This window comes from Corella eumyota, chromosome 3 (genome assembly GCF_963082875.1).
Source record: "Corella eumyota chromosome 3, kaCorEumy4.1, whole genome shotgun sequence".
NCBI classification, from domain to species: Eukaryota; Metazoa; Chordata; class Ascidiacea; order Phlebobranchia; family Corellidae; genus Corella; species Corella eumyota.
This window is the reverse complement of record NC_137492.1, coordinates 18,372,953-18,388,921: the sequence shown is the minus strand read 5'-3', so window position 1 is coordinate 18,388,921 and position 15,969 is coordinate 18,372,953. Positions and strand designations below refer to the sequence as shown.

Here is a 15,969-nt window from a genome sequence, read left to right as displayed (position 1 = left end):
CAGAATATATAACCACTAACAGCTTAATATTATTGTATGCGGATAGCCTAATTTCAGTTTATATTTTTAGTGTTTTAAGCGTTATTTTTTATTATCATTTAATATCATATTTTTACAAGGGTATAATTGAGTAATTAAACATGAGGATCGTGTATATTTCTGCTTTACTATTCCACATAGTGTCTTTAACAACATCTTGTCCACTGTTATGCCAATGCATTGGGACAGTAGTAGACTGTGCCGAAAAAGGTCTAGCAGAAATACCTGACGGAATACCCCCTACTACAACTCATCTTTACCTACAACAAAACAACATTTCAAGGCTATCTTCAGCTTATGCTGGAAAACTGGACGCTTTAATCGTGTTGGATTTAAGCTATAACAACATGCAAACTTTAAATGACCAACACTTTAGAAAGTTGCCTAGTCTTGAGGAACTTAGGCTTGATCATAACTTTATTAGTTTTAATACTGGCGCTGTTGATCCATTCGGTGGGTTAGAGGATACGTTGTTACATTTATCAGTGTCTTATAACAGAATTGAGGGAGAATTAGTCAGAGATACATACTGGTATCATCAGAAGCTTATCTATCTTGATATCAGCAATAACCTTGTTACGTACCTTCCTATAGAGGTAGGATTTTTGTTTTAAAAGTTTTTTAATTAATTTGTCAAAAAAAATTGTGCTTTAATATGAAATGATTTTATTTTTAGGCCTTTCCTCCTTCTCTTGAGCATTTAAATGTAAGCAATAACAGGTTTGAATTTATTGAACGAGATGCTTTCAAGGGCCTAGCTGGTCTCAAAACCTTAAATATGAATGGTTTATTGATGAAAAAAATGCACAACGGTAGGCAATTCCGTTCTTTAACATCGCTAATTGAATTATCCATCAGTGGGGAAAACATTGAAGCAATCGAAAGCGGCATCTTTAGTCGAGTAAAAACTTTGGAAAAACTGTCACTCACGAATACTCAACTTGAGTTTCTGCCTCGTGGAATTTTCTCTCTGTTAGAAAATTTGAGTACACTTAACTTAAATCACAACAGATTATCTTACATTCCGCCCAGCACTTTTCTTGCTAACTCCAAAATGAATTCGCTTAGTTTGGATAATAATCAGTTTTCCGACTTGATGCAGTTATCAAGCGCCTTGTTGTCGTTGAAAAATCTTACAACTTTATCTTTACAAGGAAATGGTATTCTAGAACAACCTGATACTCTGATTGAAAGGTTGAATGCACTCCAAGAACTTGACTTTAGCGGGAACTCGTTGGCATCACTTACCGCTAATTTATCATCACCGACGCTTCGTTTACTTAATTTTTCCTCCAACCAAATTTCTGAGATACACGAACACGTTTTTACAAATCTAACAAGTTTAACTGTCGTTGATTTATCAGGTAACCGACTGACAAGCCTACCGACTATCAGCAAAGAAGAGAAATCGATTTCCCAGTTAGTTGTGAGTGGTAATAGCTGGCATTGCGACTGTGATTTGCTTTATTCTTACATGGAATTAAAACAGGGCAACGTAAACCTTGACTGCACATACCAAGACACTTTTCGAGACGCTTGTGTCGTTTGTTCCACGCCTGTATCAGTAGAAGGAAGGCTAATCAGTGAACTTCGACCTTCAGATGTCAGCAACTGTTCAGGAATAGATTTTCCAGCAGCAAAGCCTCAATCTGATGTTGTTGATATTATTGGCATCATGGGTGGTGTATTAATAGCTTTCGTATTGATAGTTGTCCTGATTTTATTTTTGAAGCGAGGCGGTTTGGAAAAAGTCAAGACTCTACTAAAAGGGGACAAAAAACATAACTCTACAGATTCGGAACCTCCTGCTGTACAACCTGAAATAGCTGAGTATGGTTCAATCGACACTGTTTCTACTACTGCGTACTCAGTAGCTTCAGATCAGCATCTAAGCGATACAAACTTAAAACAACTTTCCGGGCCTCCTCGTTCACCACTTAACTTATACCAACCAGCCAGTCCAGTTGAGCAATTTTCTTACCCAAAATCGTCACCCAAGAAAACGCTGCCAATACCTTCAATGTTCCATCAATATGAAAGCATAAAATCGTTAAAGAAGCCTGCACAGCGAGAGTCAAGTTTAAATCCGTATATCTTCCCTGAAAGCTCACCTGAGACTGTAACAACTCCTGACGACTCGGCATCTCCTTACTTGGAACCTATGCAGGCATTTTCAACGGCAAACCCCTACGAAATACCGATGGCAAGCGGTTACATGCAGTTTGGTAATGGGGAAAAAGCGGCGAATGTTTATGAAATGGCTCCTCAAGAAAAATAAATATGTTTTATCTTGTTAACCGCGTTTTTTGAAAAACTTTTAAATGATAAGTATTTTTTATTTATTTTTTAAATTTTTTGTTTAGGTTTTCCGGGTATAAATAAATGTAATCAAATAATACAAAACACAATAAATACATTAATACGATGTATATTTGCATATAGTTACTTTTATTGTTTTTATTTAAAATTTAAAAAAACTTTTTTTTAATGAGCGTTATGCATTTTTAAATTTTCTAAAAATCGCTATTTTTTTAATTTGTTACAATTAAAAAGCTTACTTAATTATATACAATAGACACATCGGAAATTATTTATTGTAGTATGTTATTTAAATAAACAATATTGTAATATACTATACGCGTAAACTGCATGCGTATATGTAAGTTTGTCATATCCGCTCCCCAATATGATTTCATTCTGCACAACAATATACCTATATATAGTATTCAACTAGCGATATTATTAAAGTAATATTCAAAAATTCTAATGTGATATTGATGGTTAAAAAGTTAAAACAGTAATGTTGTTAAATTGTGATTAGTTGTTAGAGCAAGTAGATCATGAAGTTCCTTTGGATATTTACGTTTCTAATATTTGCCTGCGTTGTTATGGAAATTCGTTCTGTACATGTTTGTAGTGGAGTTTGCAGCTGTTCAAATTATGAAGTAGATTGCTCTAACAAAGAATTAAATGATTTAAATTCTGTAATTCCTGAAAATACTCGTACTTTATTATTGAACAATAACAGGTAAAACTAACTTGTTTTAGTAATTTGAAAACTTTATAGCGTTCTATTAAAGTTATTAGATCAATATATTACAAAATGTGTTCTAAAAATGTTTTGTATACACTACTTACTGTCATTTTTCAGTTTTCAAGAGCTTAACACAAGCTGGATAACTGATACGAAGACTACACTTGAAAATGTTGATGCGTCTTACAATTTACTCAATTATATGCCGCGTGATTTTATCAGCCAACTGACTAAGTTAACTTATTTAAATTTGTCGCATAACAACATTTCTGTTGAATTTGACGACTTTTACATATTTTCATCCAACACCAAACTTGTAAATTTAGACTTAAGTTCAAATCGGATAGATTTATTGTTTCCAAGTATGTTTCAGTTTCTCTCAGAGCTAAAAACTGTCAATTTATCTAACAACTACTTACAAATATTCACTATTTATACATTCAGTGGATCGCCTAATTTAAAAAGCATCTCTCTTAGAAACAACAAGATTCAGAAGTTATATTTTCATTTGTTATCGGAAATCACTTCGTTTGATTTACGTGAAAACTTATTTCAATTCACTGAGGAAACAGATATATTTGAAGCTACTCCTTTACTAGTTAACCTCAAACTTGGACATAAAACTTTGCGTTATTTCGATAATACTTTTGATGGTTTAACAAAACTTCAAGCACTTGAAATAATGGATTACGACAACAGCAGTTTAGTTTTTGATTCTTCTAAATCGTTTTCAAAAACTCTAACTCAGTTTAAAATAATTGGTGGGCAAGTGAGATCTATAAATATTGAGGATTTTGTAAATTTGGAAGAGTTTGAGATTTTTCAACTGCCAATGCTGAAAGAGCTTACTGTGAAGAATTGTCCCTTGAGAAACTTAAATAAGATTCAATTTAAGAATCAATCCTTACTTGAAAAAATAACTGTTACATATTCAAACCTTCGCGAATTTAATGCTTCAAGGATGTTTTTTGGTGAAAACACTTTGTCAAAATTAACGATTTCTAATTCATTTTTAAGTAATTTAAAGGACGGTGCATTTGATGTTTTATCAAACTTAAAAGTTCTGGATTTAAGTATCAACCAAATATCATATTTGCCTAGTAACATATTCGCAAAGTTATATCGTCTTACAACGTTAGATCTTACAGGAAACACCTTTGTAAAATTGCCTGCACAATTTTTGCTAACCAGCAGCATAACTACTTTAAACATCAGCAGAAATTTTATCAAAGAATTCCAACCGAATTCGTTCACTTCACTTATAGCTTTAAACTTTTTGGACATTTCCAATAACGAATTAACAACCTTTAACATTAATGCCTCATCTAATTTAAGTATTAACGCAATTGGAAATACCTGGCATTGCAACTGTACTGTATATAACCAGCTATCAACGTTGTTTAACCTGAATAACACACTATGCCCACGTTGTTATATTTGTTCTAGCTCATATCGTTACTTGGGACGACCTATAGATCACCTAAGACCCATTTGTGCCAGCCAGGGCAAAAGTAAAACAACAAATGTAAACTCGTCTGTGACTAAAAAAAAACATTATACAGTTAGTATACTTGCTGGTTGTGGTGCTGGACTTCTTTTTATTCTTATAGTAACCACAATGTACGTTGCGCTGAAAAAAATTAAACAAAAACGCGTGGCTGAAAGAACTAAAAATTTACAGAATTCTGGAACTCAAAACGAGGAAAATAATTCTCGTACTCTTGCTGCTCTGTTGCCTGGCAACCCACAGTCAAGTGGTGGGGTCGTTGAGTTATAAATTACTCAAGTAGTTTCTTTAAAGTTGTTGTTTTGGTTGATTTTTCGGTTGTTGCCATATCGTTATGCTATTTTTTAATATTACAATGCAGTTGTAAATATATATTTTGTTTTAAGTAAAATTTAAAAGTTTGGATTTTTACTTTTTGTTTCTTTTGCTACAATTTTTAATCAAATAGTCACTAAGGTTATTATAGTTTTTAGAACAAAATATTAGGTTAATTTAGTACAGTACAATCTAACGATATATAGCCAGACCTTACATTAAAATTTTATTATTTATTTATTTGTACGAACTTTAAACCTTAAGTTCTATGTTAAACATGTGCAAGTTAAAGACTGACGGTAAGCTTTTACAACCCGAAGTTAAGCCCAGCTTGTTAAGATATCGATCTTCTGTAGTCGTTTCGTTAACGTATGTTACGTGTGTGGAAAAAATTTGCCAGGCGGGTAAACCCGGTATTCAGATTTTCTTAACAAAGGTGGCAATGTATGGTCATCTTGCATTTTAAGATGGTCACCTTCATATAAAGATCCGCTAGTGGGCAATGAAGGGTCATAATGAGCGGCTCCTATATTAGGCTTAAGGTAATTGGATTCTCTTGTTTTTGTGTTTGCTGTTTGGTTTAAGGCTTTGGTTCTTTTACTTATAGTAGGCTGTGTTGGTCATATTGCCCCTATTTGTCAGGTTAAATTCTACGAGATCGCATTCTAAAACCTTGCAGACTTCTGCAATTTATCACGGTTAAATTCCTTAATCGTGGCGTTGGGGGGAGAATGTCTTACAAGGCCGGAAGGTCGATGTAACTTAAGCTTCTAATTTAACTGGGTTGGACATATGTGAATCGCTGCAGGTTAGGCATATTTCTGAGATAATATGGGATTGGGAAGTAATCTCTAGCAACTAGCGAGACTTGTGGTAGATTTACAAATTCGACGTTTTGCAATACAAAGAAGGAAGAAAGTGCTGTATTTTGTTGACCAAATCGTAATGTTCACAAGCTCATTATTTGGCATTTCTAACGTAATTTGTTACTGACGTTTTTTGAGGAGGTTTATTGGCTACAATTTAAATTTAAAAACAACAAAAATGACAAATTTCATACATAGTACTGAATAATAGGTAAATAAAAACGGTATTATTTTGTTTAGTACTTAAATCATTTTAAAAAACTACTGTTATTATAAAATTTTTTTTTGATTAATTAACTACCTAAAAATACAAACAGTTTTTTGCACAACTATATAAGTTTGAGGTAATGTTCTTCCGGTTCTTCTGGTTTTTGTTCATTAACATAAGTACTTGGTGGATTGTCCTTATTTTCTTTCTCGTTTAAGTACGGGCTTTTTGCTTCACCTTCGTTAAGATAAGTCCCTGATATATTCTCTTGATTTACATACTGTGGACCTTCAGGGTTTACTTTTTTGCCGCTACCAGGCGTACCAGATGCTGGTATCGTTTGACCTGCTGGGAACGCTATGTAGCCTGATTCATATAAAGAAGGCGGCAAGGTTTGTCCTTCAGGCATAGTCAGATAACCCCCTTCGTATAAAGATCCGCTAGTTGGCAGTGAGGGGTTGGAATGAGCCAAGTCGGTCATAGGCTTGAGGTATTCTGATTCTTTCGTTTTGTTTAAGCTCTGGATACTTTTACTTATCGGAAGCGGACTGGGTTCTAGATACTCTCCTTCTGTTGCTTTTTCAAGTGGAGGCACAGTCGCTGTAAGGTATTGGTCGTCCTTTGGTTTAGCGGCAGTCATTGGCAATGGGTTGAGGTAATATTGATTTTTGTTGTCATCATTTATCTTGTCATTCAACTGCTTCCCTTTTAAGGGGTCTTTTCGTTTAGGCAAAGTTGGTGTGCCCAGTTTACTCAAAGGCACATTATTTCGTTCAGGTAACTTAGGTCCTATTTGAAAAACTTCAATACTCTCATATAGGTCTTCCTCCTTCTTCGATTTCGTTCCTGTCTTTCGACGGCGTACGCATACGATTATAACAATAATGGCAATTATAAGAAGAACTCCTACCGCTATAGGAATAGCGATAACAAGTATGTTAGGGCCTGGTCGTGGAGGTGGCAATGGAGACGTCGGAAAAATCGGAGAAGTTGTTGGAACACTTGCATTTAATGGTGACAAAACGCCCATGCTATTACATTCTAGATCGTTTAAGGAATAATTACTTAAATTCGACGGGGTGAAGCATTGAATACAAGGATTGATATCGTTTAAATCGTCAGCACAGCGAAACTCAACATCGTCTGCTGTTTGGTAGTCTCTTAGCAAACCACAAGTACATTCCCATTCGTTATTATCAGTGAGCAAAATTAATATTTCAGATCGTTGCCTGTTTAATGGGACCAACCTGGTAATATTGTTCTGTGATAAGTCGAGAAGAGTTAGACTTGGAAACGAATTGACGACAAATTCGTCGATTGCTATGAGTTGATTACGCCTTAAAATTATGGTCCGAAGGTTAGGCAATGTTTGGGTCGGTGGCGCTTGCAAACTTGTTATCAAATTCTCAGTTAGGTCGACATGCTCAATACTCATGCCGAAAATGCTGAAATCAAACGAATTTAGGCTGTTATCGGTGGCAGAAAAAGTTTGTAAGTTTGGGAAATTTTGCAAACTTGTAATTGCGCTGATCGAATTTCCAGATAGGTCAAGTTCAAACATAACTTGAAGGCTTGTTCCTGCAGGAAAATATCTAGTAGAGCTAAACTGGCCACTAAGGCCGACGTCTCTTAAAATCAGGGTCCTTAATCTATTCGGCTCATTAAAAAACCCTTCGGGATTGTTTATATCTTGAATGAATACGTTTTGTAAATCTAAATAAACTAAGTTTCTTAGAGGGTATATGTGAGATCGCAGACCAAATCCTTGCAGACTTCCGCAAGCGATCACTGTAAAATTTAATATTTGTGGCATTGGTGGAAGGATGTCTCGCAAGGCCGGAAGGTTAACAAAACTTAAACTTTCGATAAAGCTGTTTTGGCCGATCGAGGAGCGCTGCAAGTTAGGCATATTGCTTAGGTAATATGAACGAGCCATAGAATTGTCAACAGATAGTTCTGTCTGTAGTAAATCAACGATTTCAAGGTTTTGTAAACCCATGTACGAAAGAAACTCCATGTTTCCGATGTTTGAAATACTTCGTTGACCCAACCGTAACGTTTGCAGCTCATTATTTGGCATTTCTGATGTAGCTAAATTACTAACTGAAGTAAACGCATTATCTCTTATATCAAGGTACCTAAGTGTTGGCAGTCCGGTAACGTAATTTCTTACCGAGGTAAGGGCATTTGAGTTGAGAGTTAAAATCTGAAGACTGCGCAACTGTGCTAAGGTGGTAAAATCGAGTTCCTGAAGGGCGTTTGCTGACAACAGAAGCATTTCCATGGCCTGACTTTCTTGAAATGCGTTTGGATGAATCATGTTAATTCGATTTTCGCTGAAAGAAACCTGGGTTAAGGTAGGTACCAGCGCTATAGTGAGATCCATTATAGCAGTTATTTGGTTACGACTCAAGTCCAATGTTTTAAGGTCTCTTAATTCAGTGATTGCCCCAAAACCGTTTGCAAGTTGAAGCTTGTTGCCTGATAGATCAAGATGATCGACGCGCAGTCCAGTCCATTGCGACAAAGCTGCCAACGATTCGTCAGTTAACCTAAAAAAATTGTAAATAAATTTATAGTTTAATAGTTAAAAAAAGTGTTTTTATAAGATTTAAATGAAGGTTGTGACTCTTTAAAGCGTGATGTCAATACATAAATAGGTCGTGCTATTTTTAAAAAAAGGTGTCGCGTAAAACTACATCCTTTTTTTCCAGTTATAAATAGATTAATCGCAGAAGTATTAAATTTGGTAACACTAGACCAAAAAATTTCAATTTTTTTTTAAATTTAAGGCAAAAAAACCGGCTTTATAACAAAACCATATGCAACCTACATGTTAATTGATAAAAGCAGGGCAGTAAACGTAAGAGCTTCGCGTTTCTTTCTAGCCACAATTATGGTTGTTGTCGTTGTGGTCTGAGTTGTTGTTGGTGGTGTAGTGGTGGGCGGGGGAGGTGGTGGTGGTTCGGTGGTTGTCGGAAAACCAGTGGTTGTCATTCTTGGTGGCGTGGTTGGCGGACCAGTTGATGTTGTACTGATTGTGGTTGTTGATGGCGAACCGGTTGATGTTGTACTAAGTGTGGTTGTCGACGTTGGTGGACCAATTGTTGTAGTTGTTGTTGGTGATGTTGTGGTAATTGGCATTGTCGTTGCAGTAATTTCATTATATTCATTCGTCGGTGGGTTTGGTATTTCAGTTAATTCTGACTCTTCGCAGTTCACTATAAACATGTTTACAGTAGAGTAACATGGACATGGTGAATCGCATTGAATTTCTTCAGCCTCGACAATTGGTATCGTTGGTAGACTAGGGTCAATAGGTAACGGTGGTAGGTCTATAGGCATTTGATTTTGACATAACGCAAGTTGAGTAACTAATATCAGTATAAAAATATGCTGCATGTTGAATTATTTTAAGTTTCTAAAAACAAAAAAAACTACAGTTAAAGCCTTTCTTAATCAAAAAAACGCCAATATTGAGTTTATTTTAAAACTTTTGCTGCTTTAAGTCTATATATCTTATAAATTTAACTGTATTATATTGTACGCTTAAACTGTATTATAAATTAAACTGTATTATATTGTACGCTAACATATTGCCTAGTTACAATAATTTGAAGTCTTTGTGTAACTAATCTTCCAGCCACCTTTCAAAATACGTTAATTGTATATATTTAGATTTAATCTGTCTGTACGCGTCTGCGCGCAACTAATTAAATTTTAAGTCACATACAGCCTCTGTTAGTCTGAAAAATTCAACTTTCTATAAGAATTTTTAGTAAATAAACTTAAGAACCGGTCGAAGTAGCTTCGCTTAACAGGAAGCCTACTGTAAACTACGTGAGCAGAAACGATGCGTCCCGTGGTATTAGTCAGCACATATGCCCTGTAACAGAGGGTAAATACATCTACGTTGTTAACCTGTTACGTAGTTTTATTATGACGTCTGTCCTCAAAATAAATTGCGTATAAAGAGTGTTTGTTGGGCTTCCAAACATGTAATAACTCGGTGAATAACTGTTATGGACGCTCTGTGTTTACGCTTGATTTGCTTTTGAGTGACCACGATAACACAAGATTTTACCTGTAGGCTTTTAAAATTCACCTTTTTTATAATAAATTCTCGCTTTTGTATAAGATGGCTTTACTTAAAGTGCAAAGGATTAAGTTTTAAATATGCTATCTTTTACTTTACGCTGCCATACAATATTATCCTTACTAAAAATAATATTTAAATTTCAATAACAATAGTAATTCAACGTTTTTTTTAATTTTTTTTTTTTAAATAATTTTCGTTTTATAACTTTTTTTTACTAAAATTAGACATTAAATTTTTAAATTTTATTTATAGGTTCAAATTGGTTTTCGTCTTAGTAAAGATTCGATATCTAAACTAGAGAATGAAAAGCAAACTGATGATGAATTGTCGTGCGGTAAGTTATTAAACAACTTACCTATTATTATTATGAATAACCATTTGAAGATTTATTAGTTTAGTTTTATTGACATAGAATCGAACATAATAGTTGAAAATAAACAAAAGTTATTAGCTGGTATATTAACCAGCGCGCTATTTTTTTTAAGACATTTCTGCGGGCAAAATTACAAAAATAAAATTTCCTATGTTATTTATAGATTCTAAGTGGTTAGGCTAGTGCCCTATACGTTTAAGTTAAATAACATTTTAAGCCATATAGGCTAAGAATGGATTTATTATTAATAGTTTTATGGTTAAATAGGTAATTTCGCTTTATACGTACCCACCTTTACTTAAAGTAATATATTGAGAAATAGTAATGCTACTTTTTTTAGATGCACTTATACAATTTCGTCTTGATTATTTTTTTTTTCCAATTTTTACTTTAAGTTTTTTTTTAATTGAACAAAATTGTTTTCTTAGAGAGCTTACGGTTTGATGGTAACTTATGCGTACGCTACATAAACGGTGCAACACAGAAATATCCACTTTCAGCCCATGTTGCAAGACCTTCATTTACCTTATCTCATCACGAGGTCGAGTTTGGAAATTGTTTTGTTGGCCAGGAAAGAAAGGCAGAAATAACAATCGTTAATTCAACAAGTTCGAATTGCGTTTGGCAAGCTACGCTTAAAGGTATTGTGTTTAAAGATTTAAAGAATGTGGCAATATTAAAATTACTTAAGGGCGCTACTGATCTTATGCTGTAGCGACCTTGAGTATGGGCGCTATAAACGGTATGAACTCCACTTAATCAGCAGCATAATTATCGGGCAATTATAATCTATAATATCCCAAACTGCCATAGGCCACTCGAGACTGGGTCGAGTAACTGATGTTACTCTATGTTTAAGTCGCGCATTTGACTTTCCCACATCAAGGATAATATAAACGAAAAAAAAAATGCAATTTTTATGTTTTTTATTTTTGTGTGTTGGTTTGGTAAGCAATGCAAAATTTCATGTATTCACGTTTTTTTAAATAATAAAAATACTTTTATTTTTAATCAAAAAAAAGATTTATATTTTATTTGCATGTAATTGAATTTTTTTAACTTAAAGTTTTAACATACAAAGTATGTGAACTTTAGCAAGTGAATATATTTCTAAACCCTTTCTTTAAATTTTAGATTGCACGAAGCAGAGCGAGGGAATATGCCGAGTTGAACCGAACAAGGGATTCCTGGAAGCTTTTTCGAATTACAAAGCTCACAACAAAGACACAATTTTCCTTTATTATACACCGAGGTAAGATGTTTTTGTGTTTACAAATCCTGTTTTTATTGCTAATCCGATATCCATAGGAAATTATTTTACAGTAATTGTACGGTCTTTTGTTTATTGTTGTATTTGGTCAACTCGTTATTAATATTATTATTATTGCCTTAAATAGCAAAGAAGTTAAAAAAAATATATATTTTGCAACTCAAACTTAACAAGCTATAAAATTTAGTTATTAATTTGGAATAGTACATTTCTATACTGTAGCGGTCCTTTAGGGACAAGTCTACTTGCATGATAAGAAGTCTTGGACTACAGTCTTACCTTTAGCCTTTTTGTGTTGTGTTTCAAAAACCGACTACCACTTTTATTACCTATTTAACTGTTTTGCTAAACGCTAAAAAGATTTTGAGTTATTTTTGTATACACCAAAATACACTTTTAATTATAATTTAATGTTTATTAATTTATATATATATATAATTAATTATACAGAGCTATATTTGTTGATTACGTTTGAGTTTACACTAACAACGTAACGTCATTTTAATGATTCATTGCAAACTCGATTACCAATATACTGTTTTAATACTTTGAACCAGGCTAACCTTAGTAGTAATCGGCGTAACTATTTTTAGAAATTCGAGTCAATTCGAAGGTACATGCGAAATCAAGGGTTTGCTTGGCGAAAAAATTGGAAAAATTCATTTTACTGGTTATGGTTCTTTCGACGGCAAATTCGAATTGAAGTAATCTGTTATTCATTAAACGTATACACTGTGCTTATATTACTGTAACATTTATTTTTTTACCAATTAAAAGTTTAACTTTGTTATTTATGTGAGTTTTTAAAGTAACTGCATTCAGTTGGTTATAGGGCATATTGTCAATTGAGAACAGCGACCTACAACTTTAGGAAAAACACGCGTGTTGAATTTTACAGTTACTTTGATTTACAGTTTTTTAAGTAATACCTTAAAACAACAAAACATTATTAAAGTAATTTCTTAAAACGACAAACATATTAACATTGTAAAATTAGATGTTAATATGTTTTGTCCTGAATAAACAAAAACATTACAAAAAAATTATTTTATATTTTCGTTTTGGGGATACCTACGCAAAAATGCAAGTTTGTTTGTATAGTTCTCGTAGCGTAGTTAGTAAGGCGCTTGCTTTCAAATTAAGACGCCTCACTTCGATTCCCGCTGTTCTCATAAAATCTCTTTTGTTTAACAGAAAATTTTTGCGAAATGTTTTATCTTGAATGTTAGTTAAGCCAATGCGCGTCTAATAAAATATAAATTTTTAGGTTTTGCGTTTTTATCAACTTTTGATAAAAGTGTCATAACTTTTATGAATATCAATATTTTTAAAAAATATTTTGTTTACACATTAATTGGACCTGTTCGGTTTTAACAGAACAATTATTTTTCGATTTAAAATTTTTTTTTTTTTTAAATTTAGATGCAATATTATTGCCCAAAAATATCACGTGACCTAATTAAACCCAAAATAAAAAATAGCTCTAACTTTTGTTCTACTAAAAATTTTTGCGAAATGTTTTATCTTGAATGTTAGTTAGGTCGATGCGCGTCTAATAAAATATAAAATTTTAGGTTTTAAGATTTCATCAACTTTTAATAAAAGTGTCATAACTTTTATGAATATCAATATTTTAAAAAAATATTCTGTTTACACATTAATTGGACCTGTTCGGTTTTAACAGAACAATTATTTTTCGATTTAAAATTTATATTTTTTTTTTATTTATATGCAATATCATTGCCCAAAAATATCACGTGACCTAATTAAACCTAAAATAAAAAATAGCTCTAACTTTTGTTCTACTAAAAATTTTTGCGAAATGTTTTATCTTGAATGTTAGTTAGGCCAATGCGCGTCTAATAAAATATAAAATTTTAGGTTTTAAGATTTCATCAACTTTTAATAAAAGTGTCATAACTTTTATGAATATCAATACTTTTGAAAAATATTTTGTTTACACAATAATTGGACCTGTTCAGTTTTAACAGAACATTTATATTTTGATTTAAAATTCTTCATTTTTTTTTTAATTTATATGCAATATCATTGCCCAAAAATATCACGTGACCTAATTAAACCCAAAATGAAAAATAGCTCTAACTTTTGTTCTACTAAAAAATGTTGCGAAATGTTTAATCTTGAATGTTTGTTAGGCCAATGCGCGTCTAATAAAATATAAAGTTTTAGGTTTTGAGATTTCATCAACTTTTAATAAAAGTGTCATAACTTTTATGAATATCAATATTTTCAAAAAATATTTTGTAAACACGTTAATTGGACCTGTGCGGTTCTAACAAAACATTTATTTTTCGATTTAAAATTTTTTATTTTTTTTTAAAGTTTATATGCAATAGCATTGGCCAAAAATAATACGTGACCTAATTAAACCCAGAATAAAAATTTGCTGTAACTTTTGTTTTACTGAAAATTTTTGCGAAATGTTTTATCTTGAATGTTAGTTAGGTCAATGCGCGTCTAATAAAATATAAAATTTTAAGTTTTAAGATTTCATCAATTTTTAATAAAAGTGTCATAACTTTTATGAATATTAATATTTTCAAAAAATAGTTTGTAAACACGTTAATTGGACCTGTGCAGTTCTAACAAAACATTTATTTTTCGATTTAAAATTTTTTATTTTTTTTTAAAGTTTATATGCAATAGCATTGGCCAAAAATATCACGTGACCTAATTAAATCCAGAATGAAAATTCGCTGTAACTTTTGTTTTACTGAAAATTTTTGCGAAATGTTTTATCTTGAATGTTAGTTAGGTCGATGCGCGTCTAATAAAATATAAAATTTTAGGTTTTAAGATTTCATCAATTTTTAATAAAAGTGTCATAACTTTTATGAATATTAATATTTTCAAAAAATATTTTGTAAACACGTTAATTGGACCTGTGCAGTTCTAACAAAACATTTATTTTTCGATTTAAAATTTATTATTTTTTTTTTAAGTTTATATGCAATAGCATTGTTCAAAAATATCACGTGACCTAATTAAACCCAGAATAAAAATTTGCTGTAACTTTTGTTTTACTAAAAATTTTTGCGAAATGTTTTATCTTGAATGTTAGTTAGGTCGATGCGCGTCTAATAAAATATAAAATTTTAGGTTTTGAGATTTCATCAATTTTTAATAAAAGTGTCATAACTTTTATGAATATTAATATTTTCAAAAAATATTTTGTAAACACGTTAATTGGACCTGTGCGGTTCTAACAAAACATTTATTTTTCGATTTAAAATTTTTTATTTTTTTTAAAAGTTTATATGCAATAGCATTGGCCAAAAATATCACGTGACCTAATTAAACCCAGAATGAAAATTTGCTGTAACTTTTGTTTTACTGAAAATTTTTGCGAAATGTTTTATCTTGAATGTTAGTTAGGTCAATGCGCGTCTAATAAAATATAAAATTTTAGGTTTTAAGATTTCATCAATTTTTAATAAAAGTGTCATAACTTTTATGAATATTAATATTTTCAAAAAATATTTTGTAAACACGTTAATTGGACCTGTGCAGTTCTAACAAAACATTTATTTTTCGATTTAAAATTTATTATTTTTTTTTTAAGTTTATATGCAATAGCATTGTTCAAAAATATCACGTGACCTAATTAAACCCAGAATGAAAATTTGCTGTAACTTTTGTTTTACTAAAAATTTTTGCGAAATGTTTTATCTTGAATGTTAGTTAGGTCATTGCGCGTCTAATAAAATATAAAATTTTAGGTTTTGAGATTTCATCAATTTTTAATAAAAGTGTCATAACTTTTATGAATATTAATATTTTCAAAAAATATTTTGTAAACACGTTAATTGGACCTGTGCGGTTCTAACAAAACATTTATTTTTCGATTTAAAATTTTTTATTTTTTTTTAAAGTTTATATGCAATAGCATTGGCCAAAAATATCACGTGACCTAATTAAACCCAGAATGAAAATTTGCTGTAACTTTTGTTTTACTGAAAATTTTTGCGAAATGTTTTATCTTGAATGTTAGTTAGGTCAATGCGCGTCTAATAAAATATAAAATTTTAGGTTTTGAGATTTCATCAATTTTTAATAAAAGTGTCATAACTTTTATGAATATTAATATTTTCAAAAAATATTTTGTAAACACGTTAATTGGACCTGTGCGGTTCTAACAAAACATTTATTTTTTAATTTAAAAATGTTTTTTTTTTTTTAAAGTTAATATGCAATAGCATTGGCCAAAAATATCACGTGACCTAATTAAACCCAGAAT

General features: G+C 31.7%; 2 protein-coding genes across 2 annotated transcripts in view; one reads left to right on the top strand and one right to left on the bottom strand.

The window, feature by feature from the left end:
• LOC145745363 (deleted in lung and esophageal cancer protein 1-like) overlaps window positions 1-12,565 on the top strand; it is a 28,621-nt gene extending 16,056 nt beyond the window's left edge. Inside the window, exons 32-35 of the mRNA XM_082563416.1 lie at window positions 10,321-10,402; window positions 10,870-11,082; window positions 11,576-11,693; window positions 12,305-12,565. Coding sequence (XP_082419542.1) covers window positions 10,321-10,402; window positions 10,870-11,082; window positions 11,576-11,693; window positions 12,305-12,419 — 528 coding nt within the window. The 3' untranslated portion in view covers window positions 12,420-12,565. The remainder of the gene's footprint in view (window positions 1-10,320; window positions 10,403-10,869; window positions 11,083-11,575; window positions 11,694-12,304) is intronic.
• Window positions 5,908-9,373, bottom strand: LOC145745366 (uncharacterized). The gene is made up of 2 exons (XM_082563423.1): window positions 8,803-9,373; window positions 5,908-8,521 (listed from the first exon to the last, which is right to left on the bottom strand). The coding sequence occupies exons 1-2, from the start codon at window positions 9,369-9,371 to the stop codon at window positions 6,091-6,093; spliced, it is 3,000 nt and encodes a 999-aa protein (XP_082419549.1). The 5' UTR covers window positions 9,372-9,373; the 3' UTR covers window positions 5,908-6,090.
• Window positions 12,566-15,969: the final 3,404 nt, after the last annotated feature.